A 20,275-nucleotide genomic window follows, 5' to 3' on the forward strand; every position below is an offset into this window, starting at 1 on the left:
TAATTTTATCTAAGGATTTTTTAAGTATGTATATAACACATGGAATAATGTCTGGAATAATGTTGGCTAGTGGTCAATATTTTACATTTTTAATGATAATGGGCACATTTGTTGATAAGAATAACATTTTTAATTCAATTTAGAAAAGATATTAATTTATACTATAGTTAGTCTATATCAATGTAGAGAGTTTCACGTGATTTAAGGGGAAATGTCTAATGGTTGACGTAAATATCCATGTCCTTTTCATAGTAAATCATTTAAATTAAGTTTGGCAAGATGAAAAGCTGTACAATCCTACAACACCGAGACTTTGCATTGCTTATTTACTTTTGTTCGTGAATAGCACTTTGTCTAGTGCTTTGTACAAAGCATGAGTTAAGCTGTTGTTCAAAGTATTTCTGCAGGTTAACAAAAACATCATAGATTTGTTAACTGTGAAGATGTGATGTATTATTAGAACCCAAATGGTACATGGTGATTAATTCAAACATACATGTGAGTTGTGAACAAAGTCTAGTTTAAAAATAACTATTCTTTCATATAAATGCTGTGTTACTATAATATGGCTATTCAGGTTCTGAACATTTCCTTCTCTTTGACTCCCAGAAGAAAGTGGAGCATCATGAAGAGACAGAATGAGACCAGAGTTTCTGAATTCCTGCTCCAGGGTCTCCCTATACCACCAGAACAACAGGGCTGGTTCTTGATGCTCTTCCTGGCCATATACCTGACCACCGTGTTGGGGAACCTGATCATCGTCCTGCTCATCAGGATAGACTCTCGTCTCCACACCCCCATGTACTTCTTCCTCAGTGTCTTGGCCTCCAATGATGTGACTTTATCATCTGTCACCGTGCCCAAAATGTTGGTGGACATGCAGAGTAATCACAAGTCCATCTCATATTCATGGTGTATTTCTCAGGAATATTTTTTAATATTTTTTGCTTGTATTGACAATTTCCTTCTTGCAGTGATGGCCTATGACAGGTATGTAGCCATCTGTCAGCCACTCCACTACACAATGATCATGAGGGAGGAGCGATGCATCTCATTAGTAGCTTGGTGTGTGTTCTTCAGTTTTTTACACTCTCTGATAAATGCTCTTCTCTTGAACCAAGTGTCCTTCTGTGGTGATATTATCATCCCACACTTCTTCTGTGAACTCACTGCATTGTTGGAGGTAAGCTGCTCAGACACTTCACTCAATAAACTGGTCATATTCATTGAGGGAGGAATGATTGTAGGTATTCCATTCACTTTTATCATGGGATCATATATCTGCATATGGGCCACTGTCCTAAAAAACCCTTCTGCTAAGAAATTCTTCAAAGTCCTCTCTACCTGTGGTTCCCATCTCCTAGTTGTAGCTTTATTCTACGGGACCATTGCAGAAGTGTACTTATTCTCCTCACCATCCATGTCCAGTGCTAAAGAAATAGCTGCTTCTGTGATGTATATGATAGTCACCCCCATGATGAACCCTTTCATCTACAGCCTGAGAAACAGAGATATAAAACAAGCACTAAACTTGTTTGCTGTTAAGGTGATGTTCTGTAAGTCAACAACTTAGAAGGAACGAGATAATAATATTCAAATGAACAAGGAATCTATTACTCAAACTATAATCTAAGGATAGATATTCTGAGAGCTCAGCTGATACTATCTGTGCACAAACCTCAGAGTTTAAAATTCCCATATCGCACTCTGCTTACATACATCAGGGTTTTTTTACCCAGACTGACTTTCAGTTACTCTAAAATCTTCTTACCAATAGTTAAAAGTCTGTGATGCCTTGTTTAAACATATCTAGAAGTTGTGAATGGGAGAGTGATTAAGAACCAATTTCAGGAATGGAAGAAGAATGTCTCTGTATCCACCAGTGACAAGAGAAGCCAGCCTTTCTCTCTTCATATTTTCAATATCAAGGAAAGAAAGCAGGTAAAGAGAATGTCAAAGAAAGAAAGACTTGCATACATCAGGTTTTCCATCTCTCTATTTTGTGATTTCTATTATAAATCTTTAATGATTGCTTTTCCTTTCCTCTTAAGTATGGACTCATACCAGTTCTGAGAACCTCTGCATTGCCATGGAGAGCAGTTTATGGTCAGGCTCATCTCCAGTGAAAAATAACTGGCACTCCCCTGCTCCCAGAATTATTGGAGGTGACCCCCATAATAAATGCATGGGTTAAAAGAATTTGTTTCTCTTCTTAAATAAGGTGAATGATGTAATTTTGAAAAGTTTCTGTCTCTATAATATTTCAATTATTTCTTTGAAATTAGTTTTTTGTTTCAAATTTTTATTAGTGAATCACCGTGAGCTACAGTTACAGACTTACAAACTTTCATGCTTGTGTTTCAGTCATACAGTGATCGAGTATCCATCCCTCCACCAGTGCCCATATTGCACCACCAATGGTCCCACCACTCCCACCCCATCTCTGAAATTAGTTTTCAGTAGGGGCTCTAAACTAGTCTCCGTCTTGATCCAGGTGGCTGTTACAATGGATCTATACACGTGCAGAATTTGAACATGATATGCATTTTAAGTTTATGCACTTTGTTCATGCCTTGACACAACCGTATGGAAATGAATGATGAAGGAATTATAACAAACTAAAATTTTATGATTGGAAAGGTTATGATGACATGTATACATATCTGAATAAATTACATTCATTTTGATTTTTTGTGTTGGAGTGATAGGGCATTTGCCTTGCACACGGCCGACCCAGGTTTGAGTCCTCCATCCCTATCGGAGAGCCCAGCAAGCTACTGACAGTATCCTGCACACACAGCAGAGCCTAGCAAGCTCCCCATGGCATATGTAATGTGCCAAAAACAGTAGCAACAAATCTCACAATGGAGTCGTTACTGGTGCCCGCTCAACCCAATCGATGAGACGACAGTGCTACAGTGCTACAATAGGCATATGTAACTTTCAAATATAAAAAAGAATTCACACCAAAAAATCTTGACATATTTAGTATATTCATACACATAAAGACACCATACATATTCTTTTCTTTATGTGTAGATAAAAAGTGAGCTCCATTTTCTTGGTGTCCAATTATTTCCAGTGTTCCTACTTGATTTTTCCTTTCCTTTCCAATTGTTTCTGGTTTTTACTTTCAGTCTAACTCTTTAAAATAAAAGGTGTTGTCTCTTCTTGCATCACTATCAAATATTAATAGGGATACCCTTTCCAAATCCATCACACTGGAGTATGCAAGTTGACACAAGTGTGAGTGAAGGTTATATTATGATTCAGGGTTAACAAGGCCTCTCTGGGCTGTTAAAAAACAAAAAAAGCTGAAATATTAAATGAAGCCAAGTTTTTGAGGGATGTATGAGGGTCAATAATGAGTAATGACCGCATACATAATAGTAACTTATTTAATATAAAGATACAAATAGTCTAGAATGAACATAGAGAATTGAAAAATTAATTAAGCAACACATTTATTTCAAAAACTTAGACCATTAAAAGATCTCTTATAATTAACAATAATCACAAAACAACTCAATTTTAAAGGGCTTCTTTTGGACCAGAGAAATTACAGTGAGTGGGGAACTTGCTTAACATGCCTCTAACCTGGGTTTCAGTCCAGCCACCCTACAGTATCCCAAGAACTGCACTGTAGCTCTGTCACGCCATTGTTGACCAATTTGCTCGAGCGAGCACCGTATCATCTCCATTGTGAGACTTGTTGTTACTGTTTTTGGCATATAGAATATGCCACGGGGAGCTTGCCAGACTCTGCCATGCAGGCGGGATACTCTCAGTAGATTGACGGACTCTCCAAGAATGATGGAGGAATCGAACCCAGGTCTGCCACATGCAAGGCAAACACCCTACCCGCTGTGCTATCGCCCCAGGCAATCCCAACAACTACCTGAATTTATCTCAAAACGCAGAGCCCAGAATAAGTCCTTACCATAGCTTGGATTGCTAAAACCTGAGAGTTCGACATGTGTGTGTGTGTGGGGGGGGGGGGGGAGGGGGGGCAGGAGGTGGAGAAAGAGAGAGCAAGTTAGTTAAGTCAGATATATGCTATTTATAACAAACAAACAACAGTTCTAGAAAAAATCATAACTAGGTAAAAGTAAAGGAAGATCTACAAAGTAAATAATGAAAGAAAGCAAAAGAAACTATACTCATAAGATAAACTTTCAGCACAGTATAGAATCAAGAGAAACTTAGGGAAGCTATGTAATTATAAAGATGGTACTCCATCAATATATAGTTTATCTAAACATAGCAACACAAAATATATTAAAAAGCTACTTACCTATCTAAAGGGAAATATGTACAGCAACACAAAAATAAAAAAATTAAATGTATTTACACCAGTGCATGCATAATCCATAGAAAAGTTAACAAGGAAATAATGATCTTACTAATGCAGTAAACTAAATGGATGAAACACTGATGCAGAACATTTCACCCAAAATTGGTACTGGTCATGGGCGTGGCGTGATAACATATACACTCTGGAATAATAGGATGAAAACATATATGCATTTATAATCTTGCTACCTTAGACACATCAGTATATTTTTTAAAGCAACAGATTGGGGAGCAGACTGTTAGTACAGCTGGTAAGGTGCTTGCCCTCGCATGGCTGAACTTGTTTCAATCCCTGCATTCCATGTTGTGGCAGTGGCCCATGATCACTGCCAGGAGTGATTCCTGAGTGCTGAGTCAAGAATGCTGAGTGATGAGCCCAAGTTCTGAGCCCTGAGCATCACTAGAACAATCAAAAGCAACAGATTGGTTGAAGAGATAGTACAAGAAGTTAAGGACTTGCGTTGTGTGTGCTGACCCGGGTTCAATCCCTAGCACACAGATGGTCTCCTGAGTACCTCCAGTACTTTTGAGTACAAACAGAGTAACGTCACCTGAACATCACCCGGTATGGCCAGATCCACACACACAAAATTAAGCAACAGAATACATCTTCTTCTCGTAGAAATATGGAATAATCTCAAGGATAAAGCTTAAGTTGGAACACACAATTCTCAATGAATATAAGAAAAGTGAAATCAAGGGGGGTATGGTGCCACCAGCAGGTCAATCTGTACGTGTGAGGCGAGTGCATCAGCAGCCTGAAGGCGCCTTCAGACTTCCAGATACCCCAAAATTGCTGCTGTGCCTTTGGCCAGACCCCCAAAACTTGGGGCAAAGTTTACCAAGACAGTAAATGGCCAAAAGTTAGGTATGTGGGAGACACACCCACAAACCACCTCTGGCTCAGTTATGTAATTGGAGGAATGGCCTCTCTTGTTCCTGATTGAACTGCTTAATGGTCGTGATCCCAGAGACTCAGAAACAAATCTCGAAACCCAACGGCTTTTGGCAGAAATGCGTCTGGTCCTTGCAGTAAGTTACCGGTGCTAGGCCAACCCAGGTGGGATAGGTTTTGTTCCTTGGCCTATTCTCCCTGGCGGCCCGGTGGCTGCCATCCTCCAGAGGCTACTGGATAGTCACATTTGGACCCGCAATGACGAGACACGCAGGGCCTCACAGGATGGGGGTGAAGCCGGTCTTTTCCTCCCTGTCCCAACGAGACCCCAAGTCATCCCCACAAATGGCCTCCCTGGCTCTTGATCAAGCTGCTTAATGGCCATGATCCCAGAGACTCAGAAACAAATCTCGAAACTCAGCGGCTTTTGGCAGAAATGTGTCCAGACCCTGCCGTAGGTTACTGTCACCAGGTCACCCGAGGGGGAAGAGGTACCGTCCCTCTGCCTGCTCCCCCTTGGTGGCTCGGTGGTCGCCATCCTCCAGAGGCCATTGAACAGTCAGGTTTCAGCCCTCAGTGACGAGACATGTTGGGTCTCACAGAATGGGAGTGGAGCCGGTCCTTTCCTCCCCATCCCAAAAAGACCCTGAGTCGCCGCCCAAAAACGGCCTCTCTGGCTCCTGATCAAGCTCCTTAACAGCCATGATCCAAGAGATTCAGAAACAAATCTCAAAACCCAGTGGTTTTTGGCAGAAATGCGCCCAGACCCAGCAGTAGGTTATTGTCGCCGGGCCACCCCAGTGGGGAAAGCGTGTTGTTCCTCCGCCTACTCCCCCTAGGCGGCTCGGTGAACACCATCCTCCAGAGGCCACTGGACAGTCAGGTTCGGGCCCTCGGTGATGAGACATGTTGGGCCTCATGGGATAGGAGTGTAGCCAGCCTTTTTCCTCCCTGTCCCAACGAGACCCCGAGTCGCCGCCCATGAACGGCCTGTCTGGCTCCTGATCAAGCTGCTTAACAGCCATGATTCCAGAGACTCAGGAGCAAATCTCAGAACCCAGCAGGTTTTGGCAGAAATCCCTCCAGATTTAAGTGTTAAAATTCCGGAATTTCAAAATCGCATGACCACTACTGCAGCCACGTGACATCATATGTTATTCATAACCAGCAATAGAAAACAAATTGTCTACTGTTGCCTTGTCGGCAGATCTGAGTGTTGGGGTAAAATCTCAAATAATAATGGTGGGTCTGGTGTCAAGATATTGAATGTGATCAAACTAGAGAGAGAGTAATGTGGAAATCATCTGCCCCACATGTAGGGGGAGGGTGAGGGATGGAGGTACACTGGGGTTGTTTGGGGTGGAGAATGGGCCCTGGTGAATGTACGGGTGTTTCATTGTATGACCGAGACTTAGACCTGAAAGCTTTGTAACTGCTATCACAGTGATTAAATAAATAAAATTATAAAAAATGAAAAAAAAGTGAAATCAAATCAGGCATATTTACTGGATCTATAAAGACACAAATGAATCACAAAAGGTTGGTGACAAATCACAAATAATGGATATGAAGAGTAATTGGCTTGATAAAAACACAAAACTGGAAATAAACAGTAACTGGCTTAATAAAAATACAATGAGAATTTTTTCAAAACAGGGGCCATCGAAAGTGATTACACATGTCCTTACTATCTTGACAAAGGAGCTAGATACATGACGAGGAACTGGGAGAAACTCTTCAATAAATGGAACAATAGGATAGCCACATAAAAATAAAAGTAAATAAGATCTGGATCCCTCTTTACCATATATAATATTAATTCAAAGTGAATTAAAGATCTTGATATTTGACCCAAAATCAGAAAGTAAATCAAGGAAAACATAGCATACCTCTCCCTGATATTATATCAGAAAGAAACAGGACTCAAAAGCAATGTGGAAAAAATAGAAACTGAAATCATACAAGAAAAGTAAATCAACGGGATAAAAATTGGAAAAGAGGAAGTCAAGCTATCTCTATTTGCAGACATGATGATATACTTTGAAAACCCTAAAGAGTCCACTCAAATGCTCCTAGAAACAATAAATCAATATAGCCAATGTGACTGACTACAAAGTCAATACACAAAAACGGATTGCATTCCTATATAGTAAAAAAAAGCAATCAAAGAGTCTATCCCATTTAAAATAGTGTCCATAAACATTAAGTGCATAGCAACTAACATAACAAAATAGGTGAGAAACTTACATAATGAAAATTTCAAAAGACTCAAGAAAAATATTGAAGATCTTAGGAAATAGAAAAACATTCCGTGCTCAATGTTTGAAAGAATCAACAATATTAAAATGACGACCTTACCTAAACTACTATATTCTTCAAATACTTAGAAGAGTCCATTTTAAGTTTGTGTGGAGCCATAAAAAACCCGTATGGTCAAAATCATACTGAAAAACAAGCAAATAGGAACCACCTCACTACCAAATTTAAATCCATATTTAAATCCATATATTTAAATCTATATTTAAATCCAGTGTGATCATGAAATAAAGAATGATTCTGACAATTGGTTCAGAATAGACTATCCAATGCCAAATCCTCATATATATATGTATGTATATATATATATATGTGTGTGTGTATATATATATAGTCAGCCAATTTTTTACAAATGAACTGGAACATGAAATGGAATAAAGAAAGTCTACTCAAAAAGTGGTGTTGGGAGAAATGAATAACCACATGCAAGAAATTGAAGCTGAATCCATATCTCACACTTAATGCAAAAGTCAACTCAAAGTGGATCCAAGACTTTGAGATAACATCTGAACTCATAAAGTACACTGAAGTAAATATAGGCTGAGCGTTCCAAGACCTACACCTCAAGAGAGTCTTCAATGATATGATGCTATTGGCAAAGGCTAGAGAATCAAAACAAAACAAATGGGACTACATAAAACTTAGAAATTTCTGTATGACAAAAAAAACATGGACTAAAACAAAACAACAGGTAAGTGAGAGAAAGTCCTCAACATATCAGATACAGGTTGAATCTAGGATGTATAACGTACTCACAAAGATCAAGAACAGCAACAAAAATAACCCTTAAAAGCCCCATCAAAAAAATAGCGAGTGAAAAATGAACAGTCACTTCTCTGAAGAAGACTAGCAGATGGCCAACACACACATAAAGAAATGCTCATCATCACTTTTTATTAGGGAACTTCAAATCAAAACAATAATGAGATGTCATCTTACACCAGTGAGAATGACACATATCAAAAGTACTGGGAACAATCTCTATTGGGGAGATTGGTGGAAAAAAGGAGCTTCCATATTTTTTAAAACACAATATGAGACGAATATCCAAGAACAGTAGAAACAAGGGCCAGGAGGATTGGTCCATGGTTGGAAGCCTGACTCAAGAGCTGGGGGAGTCCAGCACCATCTTTACAGCACACAGACACAGAGAAGAAAGGCCGCGGGAGTGGGGTGGGGTCACAGCTCCCGGAGAATGCTCCAGGTCCCAAAGAGAGCGGAGATCACCGGGAAGCCCCAGATGGGGTAGGTGCCCCATCCCGCCTCCTCCAGATGGAACCCCGGTGACCATGAGCCTCTACAAGCACAGCTTGAGCATGCGGGAACAGGACTCTCACTCCAAACTGCTGGGACTGCCACGGTTCCAAGGTAACCTCTGATTCCGGAAGTCACGCCCACAACCGGCCCCCCAGCGCCATCTTTACAGCACACAGCCACAGAAAAGAAAGGTTATGCAGGAACCGGGACTTTTACTCCAAACCATAAGCACCACGCGACATCTCCTTATATATAAAGTGATCAATGGAAAGTAAATTATCCTACGTTTCTCCCTGAAAATGAGGCTTAACTCTTTTACAATCCACAACACCCAATAGGAAAGAGAAAACAAAAGGGAATGCCCTGCCACAGAGGCAGGGTGAGATGGGGGGAATGGGGGGTGGGAGGGTTACTGGGATCCGTGGTGGTGGGAAATGGTTACTGGTGGAGGAATGGGTATTCTAAATAAATAAATTTAAAAATAAATAAATAAAAAGGGAAAAAAGCTGGGGGAGAAAGCAGTTGGGAGAGAGAAAAGATCACTACAACAAAGATAGTGGGATATGATCACTCTGGATAATAATTAGGTGAAAATAGATAAAGGAACAAACATGATGATCTTTCAGTATCTGTATTGCAAAACATAATGCCCAAAATTAGAGAGAGACAGAGAGATGAAAAGTGTATGCCATAGAGACAGGCTGGGTGGAGGGTGGCAGAGGGAAACTGGAGACACTGGTGTTGGGAAATGTACATTGAGGGTGGGATGGGTGTTGGAACAATGTATGACTGAAACCCAACTATGAGCAGCTTTGTTATTCTGTCTCTCGGTGATTCAATTTAAAAAGGAAATATTGAAAACCAAAAGAAATTAAGAAAAAAACTCTCATCCACTGATAGTGGAAATGTTGTCTGGTCCAACTGCTCTGGAAAACTGTATTGAGTGTTCTTAGTAAACTCAGAAGTGAGCTGCCATATGACCCAGGGTATCTGTCCCCTGCACATAAAAACATCATTCCAAAAAACGTATGCACACCACTGTTCACTGCAGCACTTGGTACCATAGCCAAGATTTAGAATCAACCTAGATGTCCAATGACAGATAAGTGGTATCTAAACACAATGGAATACTACACAGCTGTTAGGGATGATGAAATTATGCAATTTGCTGCAACATGAATGGAACTGGAAGAAATCATGTTAAATGAATTAAGCCAGAAGATTGATAAACAGAGGATGATATCACTCATATGTGGTACTTGGGCTAACTGGATGAAGAAATGCAATGGTATAAAAGTAGATGCTCTGAACAACCTTGACCCCAGAGTATAGAGAAGAAAAATTAAAAAAAAAAAGAGGCAGGATGGGATGGGGGGTTCGGTGGGGGACGGGAGGGATACTCGGACACGTGGTGGTGGAAAACGGGCGCTGGTGGGGGGAAGGGTACTTGATTATTGTATAACTGAAACCCAAGCACAAAAATTTGTAGGTCAACAACTGTACCTCATGGTGTTTCACTAATAAAAATTTTTTAAATAATAATAATAAAAGATATTGAGCCTGGAGAGATACCAAAAAAAGAGTAGATAAAAACAGGACGGGGAAAGAGAAAGATGAGAAGCAAAGGGGGCCAGGTCAGGGGAGTCATGTCCAAAGGTGATGTTAAGAAATTTTAGAGCTGGGGTATGGTGCAGCCAGCAGATCAACCTATACCTGTAGGGCAAGTGCATCAGCAGCCTGATGGTGCCTTCAGATACTACCAAATTGCTGCTGTGCCTTTGGCCAGACGCCAACAACTTGGACCAAGTTTAAGGTAAAGGTAAAGGCCCTCCCATTGATCGTCGATTTGCTCGAGCGGGCCCAGTAACGTCTCCATTGGAGACTTTGTTGTTACTGTGTCTGGCATATCAAATACTCTCAGTAGCTTGCCGGGCTCTCCGATACAGCACCCGGTATTCCCAGGCGGTCTCCCATCCAAGTACTAACCAGGCCCGATCCTGCTTAGCTTCCGAGATCAGACGAGATCGGGTGCGTTCAGGGTGGTAGGACCAAGTTTACCAAGCAATTAAATGGCCAAATAGGTATGTGGGAGACACACCCACAAACTACCTCCAGCTCAGCTATATTAGCTCATTTATTGGTCTTACTTCAGAGACCCATAAATCTCAAAAGAGATCAAAAGACACAGTTAGGGCCTGTAGCACAGAGGTAGGCGGGAACCCGTGACTGAGAGCTCCAGGGCTGCTTCAAACATGACTGGACCTCCTCCCCGCCAGGTCCCCAGTTTTCCAGTAGCTTCGTAGTCACACCCACAAACTGCCCCCGCACCATGTAAATCTCATCAGCGGCCAAGACCCACAGATAATAAACTAAAACTCCCGAAAGAGAGCATCTCAGAATTTCTTGACCCCGTGTCAAGTTGTCTTCACCTGGGTGCACCAGAGGGGGACTGATGAGACCCCTCCCCACCCCAATGGACCCAACTCTCGCAGTCAAAAACCTCCACAACCCAACCACCGCCATGCTCAAGGCCGTCCCCCACGTGCTCAGACCGAGCTTCACGCATGAGTGAAGTCCTACGGAACCCAGGCAATGCGAACTTTGTGACCTTGTTTCTGGGCTCAGTGGGACCAGGAGCAGAGATTCTCTGTCCGCTTTTCCCAGTCTCTGGCAACCCAGGGGTCACGCCCATAAACCACTTCCTGCTGGCGCCAGATAATCTCACCATCGACCATCATCCAGATCACACAACTGCTTCTCCAGAAAGGGAGCACAACATGACACCCCCATAACCACGCCACTGAACTCTGCACCAGGCAGTTTCACACAGGGTGCCCCAGAGAGGGATGGGTGAGAGCCCTCCCTGCCCCAAAGGACCCAGCTCCGGCAGCCAAAACCCTCCACAACCCAATTGAAGTCACGTTCAAGGCCGCTCCCCACATGCTCAGCTGAGCCTCACATATGAGTAAACATATTTTTGGGCAAATCATAGAGGTAAATATATATCTGAAAAGATATACCAAAGCCCTGAGATTTTTTTTTCCCTTTATTTTATTTTATTTTTTTTTTAAGTTGTAGATTTACAATTTTTTGTGCTTTGGTTTCAATTATACAATGATCAGATACCCATCCCTCCACCAGTGCCCATTTTCCACCACCATGGATAATATCCCTCCCACCCCCATCCCCCCATCCCCCCTGTCTCTGTGGCAGGGCAATCCCCTGTGTTCTCTCTCTCCTTTTGGGTGTTGTGGTCTGCAAAAGAGGCATTGAGTGGCAAACATGTTCAGTCCATAGTCTACTTTCAACATGCATCTCCCCTCCTGGGAGGATCCTCCAAACACCCTTTATTTGGTGCTCCCTTCTCTATCTGAGCTGCCCTTTCCCCTAGAATGCCCGGCTGGCCTCTAAGCTATGGAGTAATCCTCCTGGTGCTGATCTCAGCTATTCTTGGGTATTAATCTCATACTTTGTTACTTTATATCCCCCAGATGAATGCAATCTTTCTATGTCTATCCCTCTCTTTCTGACTCATTTCGCTTAGCATGATACTTTCCATATTGTACCACTTGTATGTAAATTTCATGACTTCATCTTTTCTAAGAGCTACATAGTACTCCATTGTGTAGATGTACCAAAGTTTCTTTAACCAGTCATCTGTTCTTGAAGCCCTGAGATTTTAGCAGCATCTCCTTACTCGTCTTTCCCAATGCTGCCATATTGGAGGCTCGTTCAGGGTCAGGGGAATGAGACTGTTACTGTTACTGTTTTTGGCATATCGAATACTCCATGGACAGCTTCCCTCTGATAATGAAGTGTGTGTGTCTGTGAGTGTGTGTATATATATATATACATATATACATATATACATATATACATTATATATTATACATATATATATATACCAAAGCTCACATCACCCAAAAACATGTTAGTGATATCCTACAGAATATCTTAATGGCTCCTGCCAAAATAGAACAATCTTCACACTGCTTCCTATATGAACCCTATTTTGTAAGCATGTTCAGCAGTTCTTGATAACATACAATACAACATATATTATTTCGGTTGCATTTTGGGACAGGGATTGGGGTTTGGGATGGAACCTTCCCGAATTTGGTGGTGGGAAGGTGTAATGGTGGTGGAATAGGTGTTTGAATATTGAATGTAATCTACGTTATGAACTAATTTATAAAATGAAAAAAAATTAAAGAAAAAGTAACGTGAACGTTCATGCTCAATTCAATCAGCTTAACCAACGGCTGAATAAATAGCAGTGATCCTACATTATAAAAAATAAATAAATAAATAAGAAACATTAGAGTTAAGTATCAAACCACTGAGTCAACAACACTGAAATGAAGAGACCCAAACTTTAACAATCAAACTTAGAAAGTTTCATGCCAAGAGAGCAGGCTGGAAGGGCGATATAGGAGGGAACTTGGTAACATTGGTGGTGGAATTGGTGCTGCAATATTTTATGTCTAAAACTCAACTATCAATCTCTGTGTCACAAAACTTTAATTTTAAAAATGTGTAAAAGTTTAAAAAAATTAAAAATAGAAGCAGATTAAAACAAAGAAGACACATCATATTATCAACCTTTTCCACTACAAAAGAAATGACTAGAGGGATGTGGTGAAAAGAGAATCCTCATTCTGTGCTAGTGGAGATGTTGTCTGATTCAACCCATCTCTATGAAAAGAGATATGAAAATTTCTTTTTTAAAAAAGAAGAATATAACTCCAGTATATAACAGCAATACAGTTCCTGATATCTATTCTTCTTGAAGAAATATTAAAACATTAATTCAAAAGGGTATATGCACACCTGTATTGATTGTAGCAATTCAATACAATAGTCTAGATTTGGAAACAACCCAAATTACAACAAGAGATGAGTGAACTAAGAAGCTGTGGGATATTTACATGATAGAATCTTTTTTTTAATTGAATCACCATGAGACACACAGTTACAATGCTATTTGTAATTTAGTTTCAGTCATATAATGTTCCAACAGCCATCCCTTCACCAATATGCATTTCCCACCATGAATGTCACTGTCACTGTGACTACCATCCTGTTGTTCATCGATTTACTCGAGTGGGCACCAGTCACGGCTCTGTTCGTCCCAGCCCTGAGATTTTAGCAGCATCTCCTTACTCATCTTTCCCAATGCTGCCATATTGGAGGCTCGTTCAGGGTCAGGGGAATGAGACTGTTGTTGCTACTGTTTTTGGCATATCGAATACTCCATGGACAGCTTGCCTCTGATAATGAAGTGTGTTAATATTTATTAAACACATTTTAAATATTACATATTAAATACAAAGGGAATATTATCGTACTGAGTGGCTTAATGGATATTTGTATCACTTAGATCTGCTGTTGTTTGAGGAGAGTGTAAGTGAACTCAGCACTTACACTTATTAAATGAAAACTATACTAATTCATTGAAAACTTCATTTGATCACTGCCAATTCTGATGCAATAGCCATGACTATCAGTATGAATCATTTGTTGTCATATGTGAGGTTTATTATAACGGTTGACATATATTGTGCACTGTGTGTTTTAGCATGCATGATCTCGCAAAACATTAATAAAACACCTATAATGACAGAAATCATTGTGTGAATATTATAGTTTCTGAAACAAGGCTGAGACAAGTTATTTTACATATTTATAAACAAACAAGAGTGTCTGGCAGAGCCCCATGTATTGCATTGGCTTCATTGGTGTTTGGAGAACAGCTCAGTCATTCCTGGGTCCAGTTAAGGCAGTTCCATTCCAGGGGCCTCTGGTACCCAGGACACTCTCTCAGGTGGCCTTAGCAGCTCATTTCCTCCAGTGTGTGCTCAATCTTGTCCCCAGGGTCTAATTGGGCTGAAGCAATTGCCTTGCTTTCTATAACCAGGAGTTTAGGGACTTTGACTTAGACCTCTATGAGACCTATAAAATGGTAACTTTATTGAGTTGGAGGTCAAGGACAGACACAGGAAGCTCAGCAAATTTGGGGCCCACAACGCTTTCTTCCCAGTGTTTAATTCTTGCTAAATACAACAGAAGCTGAGGATCTGCAAACTGGATTTGAAACTTCTTGTGCTACCAAAGAGTGAAGCTATCAGAGTGAGCTTGGAATTATAGGACATGAAGTTGTGTCTCTGTGTATGCATCTTGTGTACATATAGCATGTGTTGATTTTTTTCTAGTGTATTATGATTTTTAAAAATGCATCCTTCTTCAAGAGTTGTTCTGCATATATGTGGTATCTCTGTTGACTTAATAAGAAAAATGGGGGAGCGGTGCAGGAAAACAGGATAAGAGTTAAGAAACTTAACTTACACATGGTGCACCCTGGATTTATCACCAGCATTTCCTATGGTTCCTGGGCACCACCAGGAATGACCCCTAATCACAGAGCCAAGAAGAGGCACTTAATACCACTGAGAGTGGCTACAGAGAGAGAGAGTGACAGAGAAAAGTCAAGACCAAGACAGAATTAAGACAGAAAAGTATATGTGACATAAGATTTTTTTCTCATGACCAGAGCACACAGCAGTAAAAAGTTCGTGTAGAGCACTCGAATTGTGATCTGAACTCTCGCTACCAAATATCCACCCCTCTCTCATTCAATCCTTCCAAATTCTCAATTTTGTATACAGGCATAAGTTAAGTCAGGAGATTGTAGGGTCTGAAGAGACATAGATATGCTCCCCACAAGGTAGCAGAAATTTCCTGAGTTTACCCAAAGCCAGGATGAGAGTTTTTTGAAAGCCTTACTGGTATACAGTTGTGTGCTCTTTCCTTTCATTTATGAGTATCATTGCCTGTCATCCAAGGTATCTGTGTTTATGAGTTGTTAATGATGTCTGGTTTGTATAGTATTTCTGTGGTTATGTCTGTGACTAAATGGGACCATCTTTCTTGCACACAGCCATCTGAGGAGTCTGTCAATGATGGCCATATTACTGCATTGAGCAGGCAGGATCAGGTGAATATCCTTCTCTAAGTAAGTTTCACTCACTTATTCCTATTATTCCATTATCTCAGTAGGTCAAAAGTGGTCTAATCCACAGTCCGGTACTGCTATGTCTATCTCTTATATTCAGTTTCCACTGAAATAGGAAGAGTAACTAAGTCTTGATCACTATGCTATATTGAGAATTAAAATGAACAGTCTTCACAAATCATTCAGCACCATGCCTGACACATAATCAGTGTTCAGTCAACAGGAAGGACTTTAAGTGTCTCTCCCAAAACTAAGCATTTTTTCATAAGTCTCCAAGGTTCATAAATCTCCAAACTCTGGTACAAAACATATAAAAGGTTTATAAATAACCTTGCACATATTGTATCTCACATACTTTATAAACACAGTCTGGTCTTATTTCCCCAAGTGAAGGATCATTGTCTTGAGAAGTTAAATACTGTGTGAATCAAAGCTCTCTGTTGATTATAAATTGTTACTTTATTCCTGGTGTCTCCACACAGTGATCAGCTGCTATCAAACTTAGAGGAAATGGAGAGATAGAACCAGTGTCCCTAAGCTGTAAAGAGTACTGCTATTAATCTTGACTACAAAGGACAGCAAATATTTTCTCCTCAAACTATGTTGGAATGATATCTCTTAGCATGTCTGGACACGGCTAAATAATTAGAATTGGGAGAGCCAGTGTGTCGTGATTAGGAGACACAGTGTGACTGGATACATGTTGTCATGCTTTCACCTATTATCTGGTGCAGTGGTGCTTCCTTGGACTTTTAAATAATGTGATTTTTTCCTCCTCATATTTTAATACTGATAATTTTATCTAAAGATTTTTAAGTATATGTAAAACACATGGAATAGTGCCTGGAAAAATGTTTGCTAGTGGTCAAGATTTTACATTGTTTTTAATAATAATGGGCACATTTGTTGACAAGGAATAACATTCCATAATCAATTTAGAATATTTATTTATACTATAGTCTATATCAATGTAGATAGTTTCACATGATTTAAGGGGAAATGTCTAGTGGTTGATATAAATATCCATGTCTTTTTCATAGTATATTATTTAAATTAACGTGGCAAGATGAAAAGGTGTACACTTCTACAATACCAAGACTTTGCATTGCTTATTTACTCTAGTACATGCATAACACTTTGTCCAGCGCTTTGTACAAAGCATGAGTTAAGCTGTTGTTCAAAGTATTATTCCAGGTTAACAAATATATCATATAAATTGTGGAGATTTGATGTATTATTAGAACCTAAATGGTACATAGTGATTCATGCAAAAATACATGTGAGTTGTGAACAAAGTCTAGATTAAAAATAACTACTCTTTCATATAAATACTGTGTTACTATAATATGGCTATTCAGGTTCTGAACATTTCCTTCTCTTTGACTCCCAGAAGAAAGAGGAGCATCATGAAGAGACAGAATGAGACCAGAGTTTCTGAATTCCTCCTCCAGGGTCTCCCTGTACCACCAGAACAACAGGGCTGGTTCTTGATGCTCTTCCTGGTCATATACCTGACTACTGTGTTGGGGAACCTGCTCATCGTCCTGCTCATCAGGATAGACTCTCGTCTCCACACCCTCATGTACTTCTTCCTCAGTGTACTGGCTTTCAATGACATGTGTTTCTCGTCTGTCACGGTGCCCAAAATGTTGGAGGACATGCAAAGTAATCAGAAGTCCATCTCTTATTCAGGGTGCATTTCTCAGGTATATTTTTTAATATTTTTTGCTTGTACTGAAAATATCATTCTTGCAGTGATGGCCTATGACAGGTATGTAGCCATCTGTCAGCCACTCCACTACACAATGATCATGAGGGAGGAGCGATGCATCTCATTCGTAGCTTGGTGCATGTTCCTCAGTTTTTTACACTCTCTGATAAATGCTCTTCTCTTGAACCAAGTGTCCTTCTGTGGTGATGTTACAATCCCCCACTTCTTCTGTGAACTCACTGCCGTGCTGGAGGTAAGCTGCTCAGATACATCACTCAATAAACTGGTCATATTCATTGAGGGAGGAATGATTGTAGGTATTCCATTCACTTTTATCATGGGATCATATATCTGCATATGGGCCACTGTCCTAAAAAATCCTTCTGCTAAGAAATTCTTCAAAGTCCTCTCTACCTGTGGTTCCCATCTCCTAGTTGTAGCTTTATTCTACGGGACCATTGCAGAAGTGTACTTATTCTCCTCACCATCCATGTCCAGTGCTAAAGAAATAGCTGCTTCTGTGATGTATATGATAGTCACCCCCATGATGAACCCTTTCATCTACAGCCTGAGAAACAGAGATATAAAACAAGCACTAAACTTGTTTGCTGTTAAGGTGATGTTCTGTAAGTCAACAACTTAGAATGAAAGAGATAATAATATTCAAATGAACAAGGAATCTATTACTCAAACTATAATCTAAGGATAGATATTCTGAGAGCTCAGCTGATACTATCTGCGCACAAACCTCAGAGAGTTTGAAATTCCCATATCGCACTCTGCTGACATACATCAGGTTTTATTATCCAGACTGACTATCAGTTACTCTAAAATCTTCTTACCAATAGTTAAAAGTCTGTGATGCCTTATTTAAATATGTCTAGAAGTTGTGAATGGGAGAGTGATTAAGAACCAATTTCAGGAATGGAAGAAGAATGTCTCTGTATCCACCAGCGACAAGAGAAGCCAGCCTTTCTCTCTTCATATTTTCAATATCAAGGAAAGAAAGCAGGTAAAGAGAATGTCAAAGAAAGAAAGACTTGCATACATCAGGTTTTCCATCTCTCTATTTTGTGATTTCTATTATAAATCTTTAATGATTGCTTTTCCTTTCCTCTTAAGTATGGACTCATACCAGTTCTGAGAACCTCTGCATTGCCATGGAGAGCAGTTTATGGTCAGGCTCATCTCCAGTGAAAAATAACTGGCACTCTCCTGCTCCCAGAATTATTGGAGGTGACCCCCATAATAAATGCATGGGTTAAATGAATTTGTTTCTCTTCTTAAATATGGTGAATGATGTAATTTTGAAAAGTTTCTGTCTCTATAATATTTCAATTATTTCTTTGAAATTAGTTTTTTGTTTCAAATTTTTATTAGTGAATCACCGTGAGCTACAGTTACAGACTTACAAACTTTCATGCTTGTGTTTCAGTCATACAGTGATCGAGTATCCATCCCTCCACCAGTGCCCATATTGCACCACCAATGGTCCCACCACTCCCACCCCATCTCTGAAATTAGTTTTCAATAGGGGCTCTAAACTATTCTCCGTCTTGATCCAGGGGGCTGTTACAATGGATCTATACACGTGCAGAATTTGAACATGATATGCATTTTAAGTTTATGCACTTTGTTCATGCCTTGACACAACCGTATGGAAATGAATGATGAAGGAATTATAACAAACTAAAATTTTATGATTGGAAAGGTTATGGTGACATGTATACATATCTGAATAAATTACATTCATTTTGATTTTTTGTGTTGGAGTGATAGGGCATTTGCCTTGCACACGGCCGACTCGGGTTTGAGTCTTCCATCCCTATCGGAGAGCCCGGCAAGCTACTGACAGTATTCTGCACACACAGCAGAGCCTAGCAAGCTCCCCATGGCATATGTAATGTGCCAAAAACAGTAGCAACAAATCTCACAATGGAGTCGTTACTGGTGCCCGCTCAACCCAATCGATGAGACGACAGTGCTACAGTGCTACAATAGGCATATGTAACTTTCAAATATAAAAAAGAATTCACACCAAAAAATCTTGACATATTTAGTATATTCATACACATAAAGACACCATACATATTCTTTTCTTTATGTGTAGATAAAAAGTGAGCTCCATTTTCTTGGTGTCCAATTATTTCCAGTGTTCCTACTTGATTTTTCCTTTCCTTTCCAATTGTTTCTGGTTTTTACTTTCAGTCTAACTCTTTAAAATAAAAGGTGTTGTCTCTTCTTGCATCACTATCAAATATTAATAGGGATACCCTTTCCAAATCCATCACACTGGAGTATGCAAGTTGACACAAGTGTGAGTGAAGGTTATATTATGATTCAGGGTTAACAAGGCCTCTCTGGGCTGTTAAAAACCAAAAAAAGCTGAAATATTAAATGAAGCCAAGTTTTTGAGGGATGTATGAGGGTCAATAATGAGTAATGACCACATACATAATAGTAACCTATTTAATATAAAGATACAAATAGTCTAGAGTGAACATAGAGAATTGAAAAATTAATTAAGCAACACATTTATAACATTTCAAAAACTTAGACCATTAAAAGAGCTCTTAAAACTAACAATGATCACAAAACCACTCAATTTTAAAGGTCTTCTTTTGGACCAGAGAAATTACAGTGAGTGGAGAACTTGCTTAACATGCCTCTAACCTGGCTTTCAGTCCAGCCACCCTACAGTATCCCAAGAACTTCACTGTGGCACTGTAGC

At 39.9% G+C, this 20,275-nt stretch overlaps 1 protein-coding gene and 1 pseudogene across 1 annotated transcript; one reads left to right on the forward strand and one right to left on the reverse strand.

The window, feature by feature from the left end:
- Nucleotides 1-625: 625 nt before the first annotated feature.
- Nucleotides 626-18,809, forward strand: LOC130045741 (olfactory receptor 1J2-like). Its single transcript, XM_056138577.1, has 4 exons — nt 626-1,122; nt 2,310-2,318; nt 17,248-18,170; nt 18,667-18,809. Exons 1-4 carry the CDS (start codon nt 626-628, stop codon nt 18,807-18,809), a joined length of 1,572 nt encoding a protein of 523 aa, XP_055994552.1.
- LOC130045846 (uncharacterized) lies at nt 10,761-10,877 on the reverse strand (annotated as a pseudogene).
- Nucleotides 18,810-20,275: the final 1,466 nt, after the last annotated feature.

Source organism: Sorex fumeus, unplaced genomic scaffold (genome assembly GCF_029834395.1).
Source record: "Sorex fumeus unplaced genomic scaffold, SorFum_2.1 ptg000129l, whole genome shotgun sequence".
Taxonomy (NCBI): Eukaryota; Metazoa; Chordata; class Mammalia; order Eulipotyphla; family Soricidae; genus Sorex; species Sorex fumeus.